This window comes from Lampris incognitus, chromosome 14, assembly GCF_029633865.1.
Source record: "Lampris incognitus isolate fLamInc1 chromosome 14, fLamInc1.hap2, whole genome shotgun sequence".
Classification (NCBI taxonomy): Eukaryota; Metazoa; Chordata; class Actinopteri; order Lampriformes; family Lampridae; genus Lampris; species Lampris incognitus.
This window is the reverse complement of record NC_079224.1, coordinates 36,166,284-36,191,274: the sequence shown is the minus strand read 5'-3', so window position 1 is coordinate 36,191,274 and position 24,991 is coordinate 36,166,284. Positions and strand designations below refer to the sequence as shown.

The window sequence follows — 24,991 nt, the reverse complement described above, 5'->3', positions numbered from 1 at the left end:
ATTGGTGTCGGTAAATGTAATCTAAACCCAACCTTGGATAAGAGTGGATGAGAGGGGTATAGGTCTTTCTACCCGTTGCTTAGATAACTCCTAAGCCCACCACATGGTATTTTTGAGAACAGGAGTAGGGTAAGAGTTGAAATGGCCATCTTAGATGGTTTTTTTCCCCATCAAGGGGTGGGGGTGGGGGGGGGTTCCTCCTCTGAATTAGTTCTGGAACCTGCAGAGGACAGTGGGTTGGAGACAGGGTAAGGAAGGTCTTGTGAGTTCAAAGCTCATCCTTTTCATTTTTTTGAGAGTTCAACGCCACACTCGCAGGGTTATTCCAATATTAGGAGGTGGAGTTTCCTCCTTTGAATAAATTCTGCACCCAGGCGAGGGGCGTGGCCTGATGTCAGGAATCATCGTCTGTATCCTCGATCAGGACCTTGGTGTCACGAATCTTGGACCTGGATGGAAAGAAGAGAGAAGGGGCATAAATAATCAGCTTCTGAATTGTATGTAACCTGAGAGAAGGGGCATACGTAATCAGCTTCTGACTTGTGTAACCTGTTGACTTAGAAAACAATAAGTGGTCTCTTGTTCTCATATCTGAGATCAGCTACCCAACCCAGCTCTCCGACAGTATCTGTTTTGCCTGCGTGCATCAGCCAGCCAATCAATCTAACTGATGCAGCAATCATATCACTATCTCGACAGCATTAATCAATCAGCCACAAAGATCTTCATCATCTGCCAATTTATTTTTGGCTAGTTTGTTAAAAGTTAAAGGGGAAGACAGAATTCAAACATTTACAGTAACATTAGTTTTTAAAATTTAGGTGACAGGATTGTTCTTTTATTGATTTAATTGAATGTCAAAACATCTGTTAGTGCTGTAACTTGGAGAAAGTTAAAATACCACAAACCTGAGAAGATTACATTGGCTGCACTAATGCTTTATATAAAATGTACTGAGGTACCTATTACCCATGACTGATGATGGCAGCTGATGGCTGTTCAAGGCAAATTCCGGCAGGGCATTCTTACATGATGCAATGAAAAAGAAACCTCACCATCAATTAACTTTCTGAATGAAGTATGTAAAATAAAATACCTGAGACCACTTGACAGTGAAATGTGGGTATGTTTCGCGTCCAATTTTTAAACGTACTGTGAGGCCAGCCGGGGCCGGCGTAGGCTCATGCTGTAGCTCCTCTTCCAGCTCTTCTTGCCTTGTCGGTTCCTGACTCCGTCGTCCTGGTCCATCATCTGCTCCAGCAGGGTCTGGTCATCTGCATTGAGAGGAGCCACGCTGATGTCTCTCACAGCCCTGAACTCACCACAGTTATTCAGATGCTCGTTCTCCAAACGGAAGAAGTTCCACACAAAACGCCTGGGGGAGGAAGAGAGGATGGCTCTATTTGCTTTGGCAACTTATCTATTGCAGAGTTAAAAAATGTGTGCGAGAAAGAAGAAGACTGACCCAAAATCACTGGTGGGGGGTTGGGTGGGTGAGGGGGAGTAAGGGCGAGATGGCAGGAGAGATCAGAGGGATGAACGAGACCAAGAAAATGAAACAGACGAGGAGACGATGAGGATGGGATAAAGTAGAGAAGACCAGAAAAGAGAGGAGAGGGAAGAAGAGTGGTGTTGAGAGAGGTTAAGATCAAGGGTTAAGAAGGGGAAAAAAGAGGCAAAGGTAGGAAAAAGTGAAATCATAAAGAGTGAACAGGTTTCTTTAAATTTCATACACTTAAAACGAGTGTGTGTGTGTGTGTGTGTGTGTGTGTGTGTGTGTGTGTGTGTGTGTGTGCGTGTGTGTGTGTGTGTGTACCTGAAGACTTCCAATGGGGCCAGAATAGTAGCCAGTATATCAGAGATGTGTGGATAACTACCGACTCTGGTGAGGGAGACAGTCAGAGTCCAAGCGAAACGCAACAACACATCTTCTACTATGGCGCTGTAGTAATATGCCTAGACAAGAAGACAGAACAAGTGGTTCTGAGGAATAGTAGACGGTACATTTTCACTTTTAACACAACATCTCTATATCATCAGTCACTTACGTTTACAGAGAGAAAGGCTTTTTTAGGGATGTTATGTTCTAAATGTAAATGGCCTTTAAAACTGGTCTCGTAAAAAAACATGGCCTTTGGCACCTATGAACTTTGTAAAATATGTTTCTCGACGTTATTCAAAGGCAAAGCCTAATCCTGATCCTTGATTTGTGATTCTGTTTCAGGTTTTGATGGTTTTCAGATAAAAAACCGCAAAGCTGCCTTTCAAGTACCAATTTTGAGAATGGGTAACTTTTATAGGTTTCTGTATACTGATCATTGGCTCTACCTAGTGTTGAGTTGACAGAACTACAGGCAGTTCCTACTGAGGTTAAACCTGGCGCTAACTTGTTAAGAGGAACATGACCTGTTACCTAACCAGATTCAAAGGACAGCTGTCTTCAGCATGTAGCTGTTGGTGGCAGGAGAAAGCTTCATAGATGCTGGACCGTAAAATAACGGTTTGGACTTGACTAACACTACAAAGGGTATTGACCCCCGTCTGTTTTTGTAACTTTAATCTGTTACCCAGAGGAAGCAGGTCTTGTACAGAAAGGACCTTAAACAACAATAAAAACTACAAAAAGAACAAAACTGTTGTGCTTTCTTTATTTCATCTTTCCAGTTCGTTTTTCAAAAATAAAAGTCCCTTGCTTCTGATTTGTGACAACCTGCAAGTTTCCTTTGTTTCATTATTGTACTATCTCAATGGTCTTTTAATCAGCCCATTTTTAATCTTGATATTTTGGCCAGTGTGGGGAAAAGGGGAAAGAGATGGGAGTAAGGCACTCAGTGTATGAAGCGGTATTATCCCCAAGTATACATACCTTTTGTGGGTAGACAATCTCCTCTCTCAGAAAGGTATTCTCTCCAGCATTTCTGTCAAACAAGCCCCAGTCCATCTTTAGATCCCAGATCAGTGTATAGCAGGAACTGATCACTAAACAGCTAATGTACAAGTAGAAGAAGACGTCGGTGTCTGCATGGCCTTCGGCTGGGGTTGAGGGGCATGAAGGGTAGAGTTTGTAAGTTATATTGATCAAAAAACAGGGTCATGTATTTCAGAATGTCAGTGGCAATGATGAGTGAAGGTTTTGGTGTTGTCAGTCTGTCTGTTTCCAGCTAGACCAGATTAATGTTGTTCCCTCTTGAATTGACATATTTTCAGCTCAAACAATAGAGGCTCACAAATAATGAGGACTTGCCCATCTGTGTAATATTTGGACCCTGTAGAACCTCACACAAGACCTTTTCCAGATTGCTAATCTAATGAGAAATTTGTCTTAGGAGCGATCCACCTAACATGTCATATTTCTATAAAATCTAAATCTATCAGTTTTGTTGGTTATTCCTTTGTGTTGTCTGATTTTGTATAATTTCAGGTACACTAAATAAATGTCCCCACTATTACCGATACATTCTTAAATTTAGGCCAGCTAGAATCTGAACCTGTGAGGAAGCTCGTGTGAGGTTTGGTATTAAGATACCACGATACAAGAGAGAAAGTGTTTTGAGGCCAATCTCCACCTCACTTTAAACTGCTGTTCTGTAACAAAAACATATCCATGTCTGTGTTCTTTCTGTACATGGAAGCCTGGCTCTTTCCTCCAGACTTTGATGGTGAGGTTATAATAGGAGCCTTCACGCGTGTCACCACCCTACCTTTATGAGTTTTGTAGAGGGCGCCTAAGGTGACGACAAAGAAGGACGTGGAGTATTTGCCAGCGTTGACGAGGTGAGGGAAGGCTCGTTTGGTGTCACGGTATCGTCTCAGACACTGGACGAATCGGAACCAAGCGGGAAGGCATTGGATCACGGCTCGCACGCCATAGGAGTAGGACAGGCACACATCTTTACCTGAAGAAGATGGCAAAGAGAAATTAAATCATACCATGTGAAGGTTTTTTTCTGGACTATAACCTGCAAACTCTAAAATTGGGAGTGAAAAATATTATCATGAAGGAGCAGATGCATAGAGCACACAGTGCATAAAAGGGGAGGGAGCATTTATCTGAAAAACCATATACTTTTTCATGTTTTTGTTTATCCACATTTCTTTAGTCATTCAGCAGTGGTGGGCTGCAGACAACTGCAACCACTAAATATATATACATGAACATAAAATATTTCACATAAATACAACAGACTAGTTCTTTACACCACAATAAAGCTTTAATCTGTATTACAATGGGAGCAAGACGGGGCTGTGTATAGAAAACCGATACCATAATAACTCCCACCCCTGTTGTGAAATAAATAGGGAACACTGAGGTGAAGGTGATTTACTTGAGTGGAGTAAGTGCCTATGAATTTAAACTGACATTTCTTTACCTTTACTTCTAATGAGTCCATCATGTTTGGGCCAGTCCAGCTCAAAGCTGTAGAAGCAAATCATATATTCCAAGTCCATCAGTACCACCACCAGAGAATTCAATTGGTCAGCAAGCCAGAAGTCTGCGAACTCCACTCGATGGAACGGAGCGGTCACAACGCGAAACTATGGGAGGGAGAATAAGGAATTCTGGGTGATGAGGTTGTTTCCTTTAAAATAAACCAAGGCAAAACGCTGGCCAATGAAGTTGAATTTAGCTTATTCCATAACTTAGTTTAAAATGTTCATAACAAACATAAGGCAGTTGTCAGGGATGAATTAAAAAAAGTAACATAGTGATGTTACCAGTAGTTTTAATAGCCAGAAGCGTGACTTGTAGTAGCAGGTCTTGAATGGGTTGATGAGGAAGAGGAGGAAGAAGCCGTACAGAGCCAGAGGGTTGGCCTGCATTGGCACCAGGATACTGTCACTAAACAGGCAGGACAGCAGGCTGACACACCACAACACTCCTAACAGGCCAGCAATCTGTACAGATAGCATGGAGATATACGCCATCAGCTTGTACAGTCATAATATATGAAAACGTATAGGAGTGCATTTAACCCTCAAGAAAGATAAGATGACCTTCTATTTTCATCTAAATACCGCTATTAAAGCAGCTTCTGTATTTAGCACAACCACAATAAAATCTAATGAGCAGCTATACCACAGAATGATTCGTTCTGCTTCCAAGTATGAAAAATCCATAACAAAATGACACTTCCTTGTCCTCACTTATTCACAGAAATGAACCAAAAACAACATCAAATCAGAAGGAGCCATTTGTTACAAAACTGAAATGTGTTCATGCGTCTCACATCACATACCTCAAACAGATGTTGATGAGATAGGTTATTCCTGGGATTGAGTTCAAATATGAGTACATGATTGACTCCTGCCTGTCTCCAACCATAGGTGTTGATGCCTGGACATACAGAACAGAAGGAGAGCAGAAACAAGCGTGCGCTTGTGTGTTATCATTGTACCATCCTTATGACTTCAGCAAAAAGATTAAGCTTAAGTATAATTTAAGTATAGTTTTAGTGTCTATTAAACCATTTATAACTTGCAAATTGTACATGGTTTTGCATTTTAAACGAGCCAATAAATTCATCATTTTGTCAGTATAAAATAAAATAACACATTCTCTTATCAGTGTAATGAGTCTCCTATAAGTGTACCACTAAACGAATGACTACTGTACAGAAAAGTCCTACTATATGCAGATGTTACCTTAATGGGATTTAGTTCTTACTTTTTGCACTCCACAGAAGAAATCCATCCTTCCCTTTTATACCCATCGCCCTGATTATATCTTTCATTAATTTATTTGCAAATTAAATATCTAAATACATTAACAAAGGGCATGCATGTTTTTATCACGTTAGAGATGTGTGGTATTTTCTACTTTAAAATGCTGTGCTCATGTCTTTGTGTCTTTATAATGAGCTTGCCACCTACACAAATTCCTTGTATGTCCAAACTTGCTTCAGTTGTCAATAAGAACTTGAACTTAATATCGGAGGAAAATGGTTACAGGTGAGGACGTTTGTTCGTGTATGTGTCAGTGAGTGTCCAGGTGACGGTGTGTGCACGTACCCAAGAGGAAGAGGAACTCTATTAATAGGAATCCTCCTCTGTAAATCCTGACCATAGGCCAAACATTTGCGTCACGGATCATCACAGCTCCTAAAGACAAAGATATAGGAAAATGTAGTAAAAGAGAGAAAGAAAATGAAGAAAAAAGATTGAAGACAAAGAGAAAGAAGAAGAGAGTAAAAGTAAAAATGGAAAGAGAGAGATGGAGGGCAAAGGTGAGGGGCTGGGTTTGAATGCTGCTAAATTTGACCTTTTTGTGTGGTCCTAATCGTCTATCTACGGACTGCATTTTATACAGCGTTTTTCTAGCTGCAACAGCCATTCAAAGCACTTTACAATTAATTCATGCCTCACATTCTCCCATCCGCCGACACATACCAACGGCAGTGTCAGCCATGCAAGGTAACAACCAGCTCATCGGGAGCAGACAGGAGGTAGGCGTCTTGCTCAGGGACATCTCGACACTTTTGCCAGGAGGAGCCACGGGTTAAAGCGGCAACCCTCCAGTTACCAGACGACCTGCTCTACCTCCTGAGCCACCACCATCCTCATCATCTGTGGGCTTACGGAGAACAGTACTTAACCCTTATATTGGTTGCACGTCCAATATTGTTATTAGGATCACTGCAACACCACTTGGGTAAATTTGGGTTTCCTTTCATATCCAGTTCCATTCCAGTCTCAGTTTTGAAATCATACAGCTTGCACTATTAGCATTTTGAATACTATTAAGAGATAAACACTTTTCAAACATTAAGCCTATCATTTTTTTTGGGGGGGTGGGGGTGCTGTAGTGACTTTAATGGAATTTGAAAATTATAATAGCTGTTGATTTCACATTTTCTTGACTGCATTGGCAGTTTTCTTGCTGTTGCAGAGCAACATTTCTAGACGAATGTAGAGGAAAGATATCAATTTAATATTGTGGGGGCAATTTACAAATTACCAGTAACTAAATTTTTACGTCGCGAAATTATTTTGTTGCTAGACATTGTTAGCCAAAAATACTGGAATTGTGTTTGTTGTCAAGGAATACAAATAATAAAATTCCAGGAAATACAAACTCAGAGTCTGAATGACCTAAGTGTTACAATTTTTTGAGATGTGTGGCTTTGGGATACACCACAGACTGGAAAGAGTGAGTGCGTTTGCCTGTTTACCTGTAATGATTACAGTGACCAAAAGAACGAGGAGCACACCACAGTACAACCCAACTCTAAAGGTTGTCCAAGCAGGAGCAGGCTGCAAAGACACAACAGATCATTAAAGTCAACATTTCCAGCATCAAAAATATGTGATCAAAACCATTTCAGCTAAAAACCACTGTTTTTAAAAACATTCCACGTTCAAAGTTACATTAATAACCCTGACATTTCAGCAATTTTAAACATAAGGAAACCAAGGTTTTCGCTATTGTGTTACTTTGTCATGCTAAATGTTTGTGGGACAGAGACATGGATGATTCAAGTGTGAGGCATCAAACAAAAGCTAAGAAGAGTGGGGGTTTCCAACCTGTGCAGCTCCAAGGGGGGGTACTCTGAGCCTCTTCATGGCCCTCTGCCTGTCACCCCCCTCCAGCTCTGCTGTAACCAATGCCTGCGATAGGGAGGGACACAGACGGACAGACAGACAGACAGACAGACAGACAGACAGACAGACAGACAGACAGACAGACAGACAGACAGACAGACAGACAGACAGACAGACAGACAGACAGACAGACAGACAGACAGACAGACAGACAGACAGACAGACAGACAGAGAGAGAGAGAGAGAGAGAGAGAGAGAGAGAGAGAGAGAGAGAGAGAGAGAGAGAGAGAGAGAGAGAGAGAATTTACAACAGCCCTTTATTTAACAAGAAAAAAACTTTAACAATGAATAATGACATCATCAGACAGTCTCATCTCATCTCATCATCAGCCGCTTCTCCGGGGTCGGGTGACGGTGGCAGCAAGCTAAGTAGGGCACTCAGTCCCCACCTTTGCCTGCTGCCCGGCCTGCATTGCACCCTACCCCAATGCTCATCCCCGCGGGTGGTGGGTCCACGGGGTGCATCAGACAGTCACTACTTTACATTAACATGCACAAAAAGAGTTCAACTTCCATCATTGAACCAAGATCGATTTAAAGAGAGAGAGCGAATTGAATTGAATTGAGAGAGAGAGAGAGAGAGAGAGAGAGAGAGAGAGAGAGAGAGAGAGAGAGAGAGAGAGAGAGAGAGAGAGAGAGAGAGCCAGGGAAGGGGGATGGGCAGAGAAGGTTTTTGTTGTGTTGGTACAGAGCTATAGTCACAGAAACAGTAACATGGACCCAAAGGTCTGGCTTGAGTCTGACATCACATGCTGGTCTGTTTATCTGAGTGAATACCATTATGTATGTGGGTGTATGTGGGAGTATGTGTGTCTCCGTCTCTAATCTTAACGCAGGTATAAAATAAACCACGTTGGTATGTGTTCTAGTGATTTAATTTCTGTTTGTCTGGGATGTAGGAAGCAAGCCTTTACAGCATGTGTGTACCTCAGTCTCAGAGATAATTTGCGTGATTTTCTTGCAGGTATAAAACGGAGCCACTTCAACATGGGCCACCCTCCAGTCTGCCCCCCTGGACGTCTCCAAGATTTTATCATGCTTCTTCAGAATCTTCCTGAAACCTGTGAAGTTCAGGTTCTGCAGACCGTCGCAAAGAAGAGGTGAAAGAGGGAAAACAGAGAAAGATAGCATGGAGAAAGAAGAGCAAATGCATTAAAAGGTATTAAGTGTTTCTTTTAATTGCCAGCCTGAGTTGGTGGTGGCATTTCTGGCAGAACATCTTCCAGGGTGATGCAGAAGGCTAAAACTCTCGGGCTTCTTATTCTACAAATAATACATCTACAGAGTATGTTCCCGCTTGTTCTTCATTTCAGCAGGTAGTGGTACCCTACTCATATGGCAGCAAACCATGTGTTCAAACATGATATTCAAAAAAGCTACATTTGCATTTGAATCATATAGATAAATAAAGTGAATTGGCAGAGTCAAATAGTAAATTAAAAACCAATCGTGTGCTCAAAATGGCAATTTTACAGACAAAATCCACTAAAATTGACCATACCATAATTCAAGTTTGACAATTATTTGCTTATGTATAAACAGAGATGAAGATGAGAATCATGACCAGACTAAACAGTCAACCTCACCACACTGGTGTCTATATTCCACCCCAGGCCTGTGTTAGTGAGGTGCTACAACACCTAGCTGACCAGATAATAAACATGGAGCACAAATATCCAGACTCTCTTCTTCTCGCTATCCTTGGGGATTTTAACAAAGCAAACTTCAGCCGTGAACTGCCAAAATACAGACAGCACATTAAGTATCCCACTAGGGACAAAAACACATTGGACTGTTGCTACACAATATTAAAGGACGCCTATCGCCCTGTCCCCCATGCAGCTTTGGGACTCTCTGATCACTGTCTGGTTCATCTTCTCCCAACCTACAGGCAGAAACTATGACTTGCAAAGCCTGTGGTTAAAACTGTGAGGAGATTGACCACAAGTCAAAACTGGAGCTTCAGGCCTGCTTTGACTGCACTGATTGGAGTGTTTTAGAGGCTGCATCTACAGACCTGGATGGACTTACTGACACTGACATCTTACATCAGCTTCTGTGAGAACATGTGTGTCCATCAAAACTTTCTGAACCTTCAATACCAATAGGACCTGGTTCATAGCAAAATTCAGGCAGCTTTGTCAGGTTAAGGAGGAGGCCTACAGGAGTGGAGACAGGATCCTGTACAATCAGGTCAGGAACACACTGACAAAGGAGATCAGAGTAGCCAAAAGGGGCTATACTGAAAAGCTGACAAACAGGTTTTCAGCTAACAATTCTGCATCTGTGTGGAGAGGCCTGCAGGACATCACCAACTACAAGAAACCTTCCCGCCAAACTGTAGAGAACCTTCAACTAGCTGACGACTTGAAAGTGTTTTATTGCAGGTTTGATCAGCCTACTCCCACACCCCTCACCTGCTCCAACACAGACATTACACGACCAACTACAACCCCTGCCATCACAGATGTGTGTCAGCTCTTCCAGAGACAGAAGATCAAGAAGACACCAGGCCCAGATGGCATGTCACCCTCCTGTCTGAAATTCTGTGTAGACCATCTGACCCCTATCTTCACACTGATCTTCAATAGATCTCTTGAGCTGGTGAAGTCCTCACCTGTTTCAAACGCTCCACTATCATCCTGGTCCCCAAGAAATCCTCCATCACTGGACTGAACCACTACAGGCCCATTGTCCTGACGTCTGCGGTCATAAGTCCTTCGAGAGACTGGTGTTGACCCACCTGAAGGACATTACAGGTCCCCCGCTGGACCCCCTGCAGTTTGCCTACCGGGCAAATAGGTCAGTGGGTGATGAAGTCAACATGAGACAGCACTACATCCTGCAACACCTCAAGTCCCTAGGGACGTATGCAAGGATCCTGTTTGTGGACTTCAGCCTGGCATTCCACACCATCACCCCTGAAATGCTACTCATCAAACTCACCCAGCTCACTGTCCTTGCCTCCACCTGTCAGTCAATCACAAACTTCCTGACAGACAGGAAGTAGCAGATGAGGCTGGGGAAAATCACATCCAGTACCCAGACAGTCAGCACTGCACTCAGGAGACCATCTGTTCAACTCCTGAAATTTGCAGATGACACTACAGTCACCGGCCTCACCCGAGATAAAGATGAGTCTGCATACAACGGGAGGTAGAAGAGCTGGCCCTGTGGTTCAGTCACAACAACCTGGAGCTGAACATGCTTAAAACTGGAGATGACAGTGGATTTCCAGAGGAGCCCCCCATCACTGCCCCCACCCCTCAACATACTCAACAGCAGTGTGTCAGCTGTGGATTCCTCCCGGTTTCTAGGTTCTACAATCTCCCAGGACCTAGAGTGGGAGTCCAACAGCAACACAGTCATCAAAAATAGAGTAGAATAGACTCTGTCATTGTACATACATACAATGAAATTCATTCTCTGCATTTAACCCATCCTAGCTGTGTAGCTAGGAGCATTGGGCAGTCTCCGTGCAGCACCCGGGGACCAACTCCAATTATTTCTTCCTATTACCTCAGTCAGGAGCACAGACAGGAGTATTAACCCTAACATACATGTCCTTTGATGGTGGGAGGAAACCGGAGTGCCCGGAAGAAACCCATGCAGACACAGGGAGAACATGCAAACTCCACACAGAAAGGACCTGGGACGGCCTGGGGTTTGAACCCAGGAACTTCTTGCTGTGCGGCAACAATGCTAACCACTGGGCCACCGTACCGCCCAGCAGTGGATGTACTTCTTATGCCAGCTCAGGAAACACAACCTGCCTCAGGAGCTGTTGATCTAGTTTTACACTGCAGTCATTGAGTCTTTTCTCTGCACTTCCATTACTATCTGGTTTGGATCGGCCACCAAACAGGACAGGAACAGACTACAACGGACAGTCAGGTCTGCAGAAAAGATTATTGGTGCCGACCTGCCCAGCATCCAGCACCTGTACACCTCCAGAGTCAGGAGACGGGCAGGGAAAATCACTGCAGATCTCTCACACCCTGGACACAACCTAGTTCAACGTCTCCCCTCTGGTAGGTGCTACAGAACGCTGTACACCAAAACCACCAGACAAAGGAACAGTTGTTTCCCCCTTACTGTCACACTTATGAACAGTTAACTCACTGTGGCACTATGCAATAATCCTGAACACTATAATACCCACTGTACCTACAAATAATTTCTATCTATTTCAGTCTAAAATAAAAATGTGCAAAATATTTCACTTACGACTGCATATCTGAACAGGATGTATACAGTACATCGATGAAAAAAATCCACCAACTATGTGTATATAAAGTAACTTTTTTTAACCGTTTTATATTTATCACAGGACTCCTTACACTCTTCACTTTTTTGAAACATTTGTTTCTTGTTTACAGTTCACAGAAACAGTTTCACCTGTATATAGTCATTCCTTGTATATATTCCTTGTATATATTGTTTATATTGTATATATATTGGGCGGCACGGTGGCGCAGTGGTTAGCACGGTGGCCTCACAGCAAGAAGGTCCTGGGTTCGAGCGCCGGGGTAGTCCAACCTTGGTGGTCGTGCTCTGTGTGAAGTTTGCATGTTCTCCCCATGTTTGTGTGAGTTTCCTCCGGGTGCTCCGGTTTCCTCGCACAGTCCAAAGACATGTAGGTCAGGTGAATCGGCTGTACTAAATTGTCCCTTGGTGTAAATGTGTGTGTGGGCCCTGCGATGGTCTGGCGGCCTGTCCAGGGTGTCTCCCCGTCTGCCACCCAGCGACTGCTGGGATAGGCTCCAGCATCCCCGCGACCCTGTGTATGATAAGCGGTTTGGATAATGGATGGATGTATATATTCCTGATGATTGCTGTTTGCTGTGTTTATTCTGCAAGTACACTGAGAGCCACTAAACTGGATTGTCCAATTCCTTAGATGTGCAAACATGGCCAATACTATTCTGATTATATATCAATTATGGCCTGCAGCCATACCAACATGTACCCTGGCTCTGCCGAATGATGGATGCTAAGCAGGTATGGGCTTGGCTAGTACTTGGACGGGAGACCTCCCGGGAAAACGTGAGTTGCTGCCGGAAGTGATGTTGGTGGGTCAGTCTTCCCTCTGGTCCTCCATTCATCCATTATCCCAATCACTTATCCCAATCGGGGTCGCGGGATGCTGGAGCTTATCCCAGCAGTCATTGGGCGGCAGGTGGGGAGACACCCTGGACAGGCCGCCAGGGCATCACAGGGCCGACACATTCACATCTAGGGACAATTTAGTATGGCCGATTCACCTGACCTACATGTCTTTGGACTGTGGGAGCAAAGCGGAGCACCTGGACGAAACCCATGCAGACACGGGGAGAACACGCAAACTCCACACAGAGGACAACCTGGGATAACCCCCAAGGTTAGACAACCCCGGGGTTCGAACCCAGGACCTTCTTGCTGTGAGGCAACCGTGCTACCCTCTGCGCCACCATGCCGCCACTCCCTCTGGTCCTAATTAAAAAAATAAAATTTTTATTTTTTAAAAACCAACCAAAAAACCAAATATTAAATCCCAATGCCCCAGTGCCAGCGACACTGTGCTGGAGGAGACGCTGTCCTTCGTACGAGACCGAGGTCCTGACACACTGTGGTCATTAAAGATCCCATGGCACCTATTGCAAAGAGTAGGGGTTCCCCAGTGTCCTGGCAAAATTCCCAACCTGGCTCTCTCCATCTGGCCACCTAATCACGTCCCCATGTAATTGACTCAATGATTCCTCCCTCTCCACCACAAGCTGATGTGTGGTAAACGTTCTGGCACAAGATGGCTGCCGTGCATCGCCCAGATGAGTGCTACACATTAGTGGTGGTTGAGGTGAGTTACCCTCTTCAATGTGAAGTGCTTTGGGTGTCTAGAAAAGTGCTATATACATGTAATGATTATTATTATCATTATATATATCACATACAACTGCAGGTCCTTCATATTTCTGTGATTACAATCCCTTTATTTATTCTTTTTTTTGGGGGGGGGGGGAGATTTTCCCCCTTTTTACTCCCCAATTGTACTTGGCCGATTACCCCACTCTTCCGAGCTGGCCCAAGTCGCTGCTCCACCCCCTCTGTCAATCTGGGGAGGGCTGCGGCCTACCACATGCCTCTTCTGATACATGTGGAGTCGCCAGCTGCTTATTTTCACCTGACAATGAGGAGTTTCGCCAGGGGAAGACAGCACATGGGAGGATCACGCTATTCCCTCCAGTTCCCCCTCCCCCCCGAACAGGCGCCCCGACCGACCAGAGGAGGCGCTAGTGCAGTGACCAGGACATATACTCACATCCAGCTTCCCACCTGCAGACATGGCCAATTGTGTCTGTAGGGACGCCCAACCAAGCCAGAGGTAACACACGGATTCGAACCAGCGAGCTCTGTGTTGGTAGGCAACTGAATAGACCGCTACGCTACCTGGACACCCACAATCCCTTTATTGAGATCGGGTTTCTGTGTGTGTGTGTGTGTGTGTGTGTGTGTGTGTGTGTGTGTGTGTGTGTGTGTGTATATACTGGTGCTGAAACAATTTGTCAACTAATTGATTAGCCGATCGACAGAAAATTAATCTATTGCAATTTTGGCAGTTGATTAATCGTTTGATTCATTCATCTAGCAAAAATATATTTGTTGGTTGTTGCAGTTTAATAAATGCCAAGATTTACTTGCCTCCCACTGACTTATATCATTATGAAATGAATAATTGAGGGGGTTTTTTTTGGCTGTTGGTCAGACTAACGATAATCAATAGATTAATGTGTGATGAAAATAATCGTTAGTTGCAGCCGTAGCGTATACCTGATAATTCTGCAACAGTATCAAGCTGAGGTAGAACTCTGAGAAAGCCAACTGCAGATCCTTTATGTTTCTGTGCTTGCATCTCTCCTGCTGGGACAGAGCAAAGACCGTTTTCCTCCTCCTCAGGCCCCGTGCATGGGCGAAGCTCTCTCTCTGGGCATCCAATGAGGACTGCAGCTCATTTTGCAGTGTGGCGAACCGGCGCTGGGCCTCGGCAAGTTTTTCTGGAGGGAAGACAACATTTCAATAACACTGGACACATGAAAAGTAAACTGATAAAAAAAAATGTATGAATCAAACAGGTGACTAACGCTGATGTAATCCTGCTCGTGTATTTATTTTTGTGTATCGTGCTTTTGTGTCTGTATGCGTGCTGCATCAAGAGTATTAGTAATAGCCATTACCAGAATAGAAAGTGTTGATTTTGGCCAACTCCTTTTCACATGTCTGGAAGAATTTCTCCTCAAACTTGGCATAGTACCTCTTAACTGTATCCTCATCTGTGACTACAAGAGAAGAGAAGATGCTAGATTAGAGATACTTCAGTACGTAGGCCAAGTAAGGCAATTTCTCACACAACCCAAGTCAAATCAAAAACCATCATAACAATATAGTATTGTAAAATAGATGAGGAGAGGTTGGAGAAGAGTAACAGGGGGAAGTAAGTGAACAACGTCTAACATACACCCATACTTTCAGACACACACACACACACACATCAATCTTTCCATCCCTTAAGCTTTAGTGCACCCTGCTCTTTCACTATCCTTTTTTGACCAGCAGATGGAGGAGCAAGACAGAGCAGTAAGAGGTAGGTCCTGGTTCCTCAATTCAGCCCTCTGCATTTATTGGTTCTTCCACTCTCCGAAACCCAAGAAACACCCAACATGGTTCCTTAATGGGCAACGGTAAATAAAATTGAAAAGATATTAAAATATTATCAGCTTAAGATGAGCTTGACTCAGTTTTCCTACCAAGTATGGATGGGCTGATACGATAAATCTACTTTGTCTAGTATATGCTATGTCAAAGGTATAAAACCTCCCTGAATAGAGGCTGGAATAATGAACAAGTCAAGTCAAGTCAAGTCAAAAAAAAATTTTTTGTATAGCCCAATAGAGGTCAAAGTAATTAACTTTAAGGCAGAACAGAAAACCTGCATTACCTGTGTTCCTCAGGGAACTGGTTGAGAATCACTGCTATAGGCAAACTGTAACTAGGCCTATACATGTTATTACAGTGTTCACGTCTATTGTAAGGACTAGTGCTTTTTGCACACAACCGACACATAGCAGTTCAGTGCTACTGTCTGCATGGGCTCTTTTAGTTTACACAGCCACAAGAGGGCCTTTGGTCTGATTTGATAAACGTGCAGTGCATGCACCAACAATAGAAAGGCATGCTTGTGGGTGAGTTTATGAGACTGACTCTGGCACGGGCCAGATACTCAGGTGCCAACATGAATCTGAAGGAAATCCTAACATGTGGGGTGTCTAAATTATGTTTTTTTAATGGGGAATTCAAATGTGAGTTTATTTTTGGATAGGATAACTCTAACCAACATCAATTTTTATTTCTAATTTGCCAATTTTACCCTTTTGAACCCCCTTATAAGATATAAGGGAAATCATTTATATTGACAAAGCCAAATCAAATTGACATATTTATCAACAGGTGAACTGCATGTATATCACTGGATACTATTACAAAGCTCAATCTCCTGACTTCTTGAACTTTGCCTGGTTGCACAAGTCCTGCTTTGAGTCATTCTTGGACATCAGCCTCCTGCTGGTCTCCTGAGCCCTGATCCCTCCATCCCTCTTTTCCTGTGAGAAGTACTTGGCAGAAGGCTCGGTCACCATTTTAACAACCCTCTCAATGCTTTCTGTGGCAAGGCCAGTTAAGCACCTCCATGGGGGTGTTGATGAAGTTCTTCACCTCCGAAGTGCTTAGAGAGCAGGTGAGAGGTGGCCTCCAACACACCTTCTAACCAGCTGAACAAGTCACCAATGCTGGAAGCATCACAATTGATGTCAGGTATCCTTCTGGTCCTGACAGAGGAGTCCCCCAGCTGAGTGTCTGGGTCCCCCTCTCCCCTGATGGTCAAGATTCTTTCCACCCCCTCAATCCCCCTATGTTATCTGAACACCCCTCTCTATTGATTTACAAAACATACAGAGTATGGCCTGCCCTAACGGGCCAGTCAGTGCCGTGTATAATGTATACACGTGTGTGGATTCAATTATCTCTCTTCTGATAAAATTTACATTGCAAAAAAGTCAGTGATTTTAGTATTTTTTCCGTGCTAACAGCATTTTCCAGTCAATTAATATACACAGAGGAAAAAAACAATACAAAAGTATCTTAGTAAGGTGTTGGTCACCAGAAGCCTCCAGAACATCTTCAGTGCTCCTTGTCATAGATTCTACAAATCTCTGAACTCTACTGGAGGGATGGAACACCTTTCTTCCAAAAGATATTCCCTCATTTGGAGTTTTGATGATGGTGGGTATAAGAGCCATCTGACATGTCGATCCAAAATCTCCCATAGGTGTTCAATTGGGTTGAGATCTGGTGACTGTGAAGGCCATAGCATATGATTTACATCATTTTCATCCACATCAAAGCCTTCAGTGACCCCTCGTGCCCTGTGGATGGGGGCATTGCATTGTTATCCTGGAAGAGACCACCCCCATCAGGATAGAAATGTTTCTTCATAGGATAAAGGTGATCACTCCGAATAACTTTGTATTGGTTTCCAGTGACCCGTCCCTCTAAGGGGACAAGTGGATCCAAACCATGCCAGGAAAATGCCCCCCCCCCACACAGCACAACAGAGCCCCCTTGACCCCCTCACTGTAGGGGTCAAGCGTTGAGCTTTTTCATTTAATTTGTCACCCATCTGTATATATACTATCATAATGTCAATTATCAGATTCTTTTTCAAATTACTGTAAAAATTCGAGATTGGGCCTCATTGTGTCAATAGAAGTTTTGGGCTATGATCAACAAATCAAATGCAAATCCCCCCCCCTTTTCTCCCCAATTGTACTTGGCCAACTACCCCACTCTTCTGAGCCGCCCTGGTCGCTGCTCCACACCCTCTGCCAATCCGGGGAGGGCTGCAGACTACCACATGCCTCATTCAATACATGTGGAGTCGCCAGCCGCTTCTTTTCACCTGACAGTGAGGAGTTACGCCAGGGGGACATAGTGTGTGGGAGGATCACGCTATTCCCCCCAGTTTCCCCTCCCCCCTGAACAGGTGCCCCGACCGACCAGAGGAGGCGCTAGTGCAGCGACCAGAACACATATCCACATTCGGCTTCCCACCCGCAGACATGGCCAATTGTGTCTGTAGAGACGCCCGACCAAGCCGGAGGTAACATGGGGATCTGAACCGGCGATCCCTGTGCTGGTAGGCAATGGAATTGAACGCTACGCTACCCGGATGCCTGTTCAAGCGCAAATTTTTAATTTAAAATTATTTTTGTCAATTAAGGAAACTGAATGAATACAGACGTTTTCCCCAAGTTTTATGGGGGTTTTAATATTCTACTCTTACCCTGAATTTGAGTATCATCTGGATAAAAACTGCCAATTTTAAACATGGTTATACATCATTTTTCCATGTGGCTGAGAAAAGAAATGAGTGATAACAGAGACAGACAAGACATCACAGGTGGTTTTGAGTCAGACTGTGCAGACGCCGTGATTCACCCGGTTTCAGACTGCTTGGTTTTGGAGAAGACGCCAAATTAACTACACTGGAGTGTCAGACACATGCATGTGCACTTTGGCATACATGCACAGACACACACAGAAACAGACCAGTTACACACCGCAGTAATCTCCTTATCCCTTTTTCTTCTTATTCTGCTCTTTTCTCCCGCTGTCTGTCCTTAAGTCATCATGATCATTGTGATTATCATCATTATAACATGTCTGTTTGTCAGTAATAGGCTATACTTTTCATCTGACAATTGATGTTTTTTTGGGTTCCTTCAAGTAACGCCCTGCTTCACTCTTACAGTTCCACACCTTTACAACCAGGAGCAGCCCCGTGCAACCACAGTGGCCCTCCGCTGGGGCAACTGGGAATGAAGCGCTTTGCTCAGTGGCACTTTAACTGAGGGGTTGGAGGGAAGTACTCGGTAACTTGCTTTGCAGAGCTTGTTGTCCAGTGGTATGCTTTCCAACTCTTCCACCACGAGGCTGCTTCTTTAGCTGGGGGCTACCACCATACCACCATCGTACTGTATCATTACTAAAGATGTGCTATAATGAGAATGACATAACGTTCAAAAGACCACTAGATATTCTCAATGACAGCTTTTAAATCCATCAGTTTAAATCTAAATGTCACCAAAAATAGACAATAAAAAAAATATTTTTTTTTGCTATTTTTACCCAGGGCCAAAACTTCAGAACTAAGGATGCTGTCAAAAGCTGCGTGGGGACTCTTGACATTGACCATGGCAACATTTATTAGACCAAGAAGCACTTCTGGACAGATAACCAGAGTTTAATTAACAATTATCTGTTGTACAAATAGTTAATCCAAGAAATATTTGTACAACAAAATGTACATCGGTTTCCATCAGTAATGGTGACAAGCATATCTCTCAACAGCCAGGAGGTTACAGACCAGGAGTTACTCATTAGCCTGGTTTACATCGCATGGTCAAACAGGGCTGGTCAGGGCTTATTAATGGCTTATGACACTGAATTTCCCTTGAGCTGACAATGTGGTAGAAGGGATGATTTGTGAGCTTGGTTGCTGCTTCACATTGGAGGGGGGAAAAAAGCTTTCAATTCTTTGGTATAGGCCTGTCATATTCAGCCATGTTCCATGGAAGGCCATGTGTATGCAGCTTTTCTTTGCAATCAAAAACTACTCTGACCAATTTCACTTCATCTTTCTGGTTGAGGGTGGGCTGATCACTGAAATCAGCTGGTGTGGCATTGGGCTGGAATGGGAAACATGGATATATACACGGCTCTCCATGGCACATGGTCGAGTATCACCGGTATAGGCCTTGACATTGTGAGTTGAACATACTTTTGGAAGTCTCAACTGACACAGCTGTGAAAAATGATCGATGGCTACCAAGCAAACCAGAGAATGTAGGCTAAAGTGGAGAGCTGCACATATTTGCTGGTTACATTCCATTTCTCCTCTCTTCTTTCACTTTGCTTCAAAATGTTAGGCTCGTCCTAAACTAAAAACCCCCATTTTGTTAAACGGGGGGGGTTTCCCAAACCTATGCACTAGTCAAGTCAAGTCAAGTCAATTTTATTTGTATAGCCCAATATCACAAATTACAAATTTGCCTCAAGCCGCCACAGCAGTTCAGGTTTTCAATCAAGCCTCCTCTCACAGATCACTTCAACCTAAATATGGGCTAATATCATCAGCGAAATAACACACATAATAAATATATGCAGGATGCAGACTCGGACATCTGTATCAACAGAAAGGAAGCGGATAAGACTCTGAATCTGGGTATTTAATGTGTTGAACAAAACAGACATTTGGGGATCAATAATTTATGTTAAATTTACCTGTGGATTAATTTAGTCCACTTTCTCCGTTCTATAGCAGTGTGCATGATTTTGTTTCTGCAGATCTGTCTCTGCTCTACGCCTGCAGCAATTTTCAGGGGATGTTTTAACTTCTGCTTTTATACGAGCACTCGTAGATGACCAAAACATTTACCAGGACTTCAAAACAGGTCATTCAATACCTCAGTCGTGGATAGGGAGGAAGAGAGAGAGAGTGAGAGTGAGGGAATAAAGAACGGGCAGAGGGGAAATTTATCATTTTATTTAGCGTTAGAGAAAAAAAAAAGTCTTAAATCAGATTGTGTGCATTCGCATCATAAAGCATAGGTACTCTGTAGCAATGCAGAGCATTCCCTGATGATTTGGACTGATGGAAAACATATTCGTTGTTTAAAAAAATAAAGATTTGAAATGGAGTTTTGCTTTTAAAGGTTTCTTGTACGTGTTCAGTAGCTCTGTGAAGGAACAAACAAAATTCCAGATGCCTTAACGAATTAAAATAAAACAAATGCTTATTACTCTATCAGCTAAAAAGAAAGAGTGTGAAACATCAGCTAGGTAAAAATTACCGTGTATTCAACATTCTCATTTGCTCCCATAAAAAAAAAAACTGACAATAAGTGCCTATGAGAAATGCAACTGACATGATCTAACATGTTGAAATGCAACACAATTGTTTTCCAGCATATGCAAGCAGTTACGATGCCACAAGTGAGAGCAAAACGCACACTGAAATACAAGTGTGGCGATACTTATTTTCATGCAATGAGATGCGGTTTTGCTGTCACTTTGAAATCCAATCCAAACCTGTGAATGAAATCCACATAGGTATTGCATTTCACTCTCAAAGGTACAAAGATGACAACTGAGTGCAAAGCACGTCAATATATTTCTCTGTTTCGAGACCGTGTATTGCATTTCTGAACAGACTGTGTGGTAAGCCTGCCTATAATTCAACGTAATCAACAGTCCAATCACAGTGTGGGGGGAGGGTTGTTTAGTGGTGTTACCGAAGGCCCATTTTGGAAGCTGGACTGAATTCCTCGCCTGTGACAGCCACCACTTGTCCCGTTCTCGCCAACAGTAAAGACCAGTCATCACTTGTGGCAGGATTCCCAACTTGTTGAAGCTGCGAATCTATCTCTTGCCTTATAGTTTCTTTCAGGCACACGACTGTCTGGATCACCTGCACATTTCCTCGATGTCCTTTGAGGAGTCTACTGCTGTATCTAACATAGTATCTGTCAAAACCATCCAGACAAGTCTTATAACTGTTGTAGCTGTTGTGAAAAAGCACAAAATAATGGATATTTGGGGTGTGGTGGTGGTGGTTGTGGGGGTGAATTCCCAGACATTTCGCATGCAGGACATTTTTACAGAACAGTTGCTGGTCAGTGTATATGATATCTGACATGCTCTAGACACTTGTTTTTGTCTTTGGCTGTATCTCTAAGTGGAACAGGAGTCATGGAAAATTCTTAACATAAACAGATTCTGAAATAGACCGATTAAAAAAAAAAAAAACAGAAACAAAGTAGGACAATAAGTCAGTACATGACTGGCAATGGCCTAGTGGATTAATCTATTAGTCAAACAAAAATTAACATATAACAGCCAGTGAATCATACAGGGTATGTAAATAGCCTCTATGAAAATAATGTGGGAGATTGCCACCGTAGCTAGGTCAGTCACCCAGTGCTCTACGTTGGGAAAATTACACCGTATTGATGCATTGACCTCACTGCCTCACAGCATATCATGACTAGCCTTTTGAATCATAGGTCAATAACTAGGGTATACACTGTCTGATGAAACAGAACCAAATATGTCTATATGGACATATGGCAAACTGTTTACAAGGAGAAACTATCTGGCTAGTTCCACAATGGTAAAAGCATTTTAAAATGGCAGTCATCATATTTGGATGTGGCATCCTCTTAATTTGGTGACCAAAGAAGGTAAAGAGATCACATAATGACAATTACAGGGCAATATTTTAAATTAACGTTAAATGCGCAACTGAAAACTGATCCTAAACAAAGTAGGTAGCAGTATTTGATCATTCAGCCCTGGTTTTATAACATATAGGCAACCACTATTAAAATGTGCACAATAGTCATGGGGTTCCATTTTGTGACAGCGCAACCATCTTAGCTGAAAGTCGGGAGGTGTCAACAAACTGCAGGTCTACATAATAAAATTTCCACTGTTAGTGATTAAATCTATGATGTAAAAGGTGTATGTAATTCAATGACAGCCATAGCCTTTGAGCATTGGACAGCAACGGGTGGGCAGATAGCTGGAAAAATATTTAACGGATTGCTCATTTTTCGATGACTGTTGTTTACTCAGACAATATCGTCATGATGTGAGGAAAACACCCAGTAATTAAATAACTACTTGTCCACAGCAGCTGCCCTTCCCTGTCATTCTGTCAGCCAATAATGGGCTTGTCACGGCTCATTATGTGATCGCCAGGTCAGTCTGACAGTAGGAAGTCAAGGTTGAGAAACCCCGGCTCAGAGGACTAAGCCACACTTGGTCTGTGTGAGTTTGAATCATTGGATTTTGGGACTTTTCTTTAATGTTAATCCTTCTCGCTGATCTTTAAATGTCATGAAAGCAAATTGAAACAAAAAACTGACTTCCGAGTCCCAAAATGATGTTTATGGTAAAATAGTGTACAATTTTACCAGAAATAATGTCTGAAAAATTAGACGTTCCAGCGACTACAATAATGGCTTTCAAAGAGCAAATAATGGACTTTTTAGACCTTTTAAGTTTTGATAAAGTTCAAAAGGAGAATGAAGATTTTCCATCATAACTGTACCGTCCTCAGATGACAATAACAACCGACTTTCCTTCTGGGAAAATCAATTAGATTTAGAATGAGAGAACATTTCTGGGTAAATTTCTAACAGTTTTGAAAATAATACCAATTTCTAACATCTTTTTGATATAATATCTAAGACAATAATATATCAAAATCAAATTCTGGCCAGAAACAATCTATGCACTCAGCTAGCTAAATGTTTTTCTTCGTTAATGTGTTCAACATACATTGTCTATTTTAGTCTGAGGCTGGATCCAACCCAAACTGAACCAGGAACAGCTGTTATCTGTAACAACTAAACCACATGTTGACCCTCAGACTGATCCTCCATCACTCAAACTTAGCCCAAATGATCTTAGCTGACTCGGACTGAGTCAACTTAAACTATTCTTACTCGAGGTCAACTGAAATAGCTTTTTTTCCCCTGACATGAATACTTTAGATCGTCACTGTTAACTATTAAGGACAGGCGAGGTGTGGGCGTTGTGTATTCTCAATTCACGAGCTGGACTTCAAACCATAGTGTGATTAAAACATATGTGCTCCAGGGAAGGGTTAACTTCTTTTAGTTATTGATGCACAGATGCGTTTTATAACAGCAAAAATGACCAAACAAAATGTTGGTTTGCTCTCAAACCGACTGGTAAGGTCAACGACAATAATAAAAAGAAAAACCCAAAATAACAGCTGAAACAGTTATTTGGGTTGGTGGCTAGAGTTCATTTCCATTTTCTTTTTTTTTTTGTGACTTTTTTTTAATCCTTTTTCTCCTCGGTTGTATACGGCCAATTACCCCACTCTTCCGAGCCGTCCAGGTCACTGCTCCACCCCCTCTGCCGCTCCGGGGAGGGCTGCAGACTAACACGTCTCCTCCAATACATGTGCCGTTCTTTTCATCCGACAGTGAGAAGTTTCATCAGGGGATGTAGCACGTGGAGGATCATGCTATTCCCCCCAGTTCCCCCTCGCCCTTGAACAGGCGCCTCGACCGACCAGAGGAGGCACCAGTGCAGTGACCAGGACACATACCCACATCTGGCTTCCCACCTGCAGACACAGCCAATTGTGTCTGTAGGGATGCCCAAACAAGCCAGAGGCAACACGGGGATTCGAACCGGGATCCCCGTGTTGGTAGGCAATGAAATAGACCGCTATGCTACCCTGACGCCCTCATTTCCATTACCCAGTTTAATACAGCAGGGACCCTTGGTCCAGCCAGGTTTGTAGGATTTGTATAAAGTATTGCCCCTGTCTGCCCACTGTGATGAGTGTCTCCCTGCTGGCTTTATCAGGAGTTGGGGAATCCTACAACACCCTTCCCTCAGCATCACTCAGTACGTATCATTTTAAAAATGGAGAGGGCTATTGAGGCATAGTGACTGACTGAAAGATTAACCTGGGCATGCAACGTATCTGTACAGCAAAAACACACAACACTTGGGAGGAAAGCTTGTTTGCGGTGCTGTAACCTGAGGCTCTCTGACTGGCAGCAAAGTTCATGCATAACATCAGGAACGGAATTCATTTGTGCACATATTGTTTTGTGAGTGCATTTAAAATAATTAAAAGATTAACACGTAAACAAATGTCCTTTTCCATGCTTTCCATCACTGCCATAAAAAAAATTAGGCTAATACAATACAACACATAACATGTCTTTACTATTGCAGCCAAATGTGGAAGAATAAGGCAGGTGATAATATGTTGGGTACTTGGAAGGGTGCTGAACTTACAGCATTGGCAACGGTTTCATTTCAAATGAATCTCAGATTTAGATTGGTCAAACACCAGTTTGAGTACCTACATTACCATGGGTGACAGTAAGTTGTGAGTGAGTAAGCAAAAATGACAATCTTCAGGATCATAATTTTACACTGAAAGATGTCAATGTGCAGCTGAATATGTAGATCCATGTGAATTATGTCCCTGCTTTCCCCAGCTGCTGAGAAGAGTACTGTTCTTAGAATATTAACTTGCATTTCATTTTTTAAGTGCCTTTATCACAGCATACAGAGCAAGAGAACAAAAAAATAAATTCTGTTCTTTCGCGCAGCGGGGTAGGGGGGTAACTTTCTGAAGCCACTATAGTCTGTTTGACATGAGCTTGATTAAAGATGCTAAACCGCCAAACCCTAATATAAGACAATACCTGCCTGAGTGGTTCAGTAGACAAACTGCATGCCCCCG

The 24,991-nt window shown here is 43.0% G+C and overlaps 1 protein-coding gene across 2 annotated transcripts in view; it reads right to left on the bottom strand.

Moving 5' to 3' along the window:
• Positions 1-394: 394 nt before the first annotated feature.
• LOC130123592 (xenotropic and polytropic retrovirus receptor 1 homolog) overlaps positions 395-24,991 on the bottom strand; it is a 43,896-nt gene continuing 19,299 nt past the window's right edge. The window contains exons 3-16 of one of the 2 annotated variants that reach the window (XM_056292810.1): positions 14,811-14,912; positions 14,407-14,630; positions 8,527-8,676; positions 7,522-7,605; positions 7,170-7,251; positions 6,010-6,096; positions 5,238-5,335; positions 4,717-4,896; positions 4,371-4,536; positions 3,702-3,896; positions 2,867-3,033; positions 1,817-1,956; positions 1,154-1,375; positions 395-449 (exon numbers count right to left, since the gene is read on the bottom strand). In XM_056292810.1, coding sequence (XP_056148785.1) covers positions 395-449; positions 1,154-1,375; positions 1,817-1,956; positions 2,867-3,033; positions 3,702-3,896; positions 4,371-4,536; positions 4,717-4,896; positions 5,238-5,335; positions 6,010-6,096; positions 7,170-7,251; positions 7,522-7,605; positions 8,527-8,676; positions 14,407-14,630; positions 14,811-14,912 — 1,952 coding nt within the window. The remainder of the gene's footprint in view (positions 450-1,153; positions 1,376-1,816; positions 1,957-2,866; positions 3,034-3,701; positions 3,897-4,370; positions 4,537-4,716; positions 4,897-5,237; positions 5,336-6,009; positions 6,097-7,169; positions 7,252-7,521; positions 7,606-8,526; positions 8,677-14,406; positions 14,631-14,810; positions 14,913-24,991) is intronic. The other variant, XM_056292811.1, reaches the window with a different exon arrangement.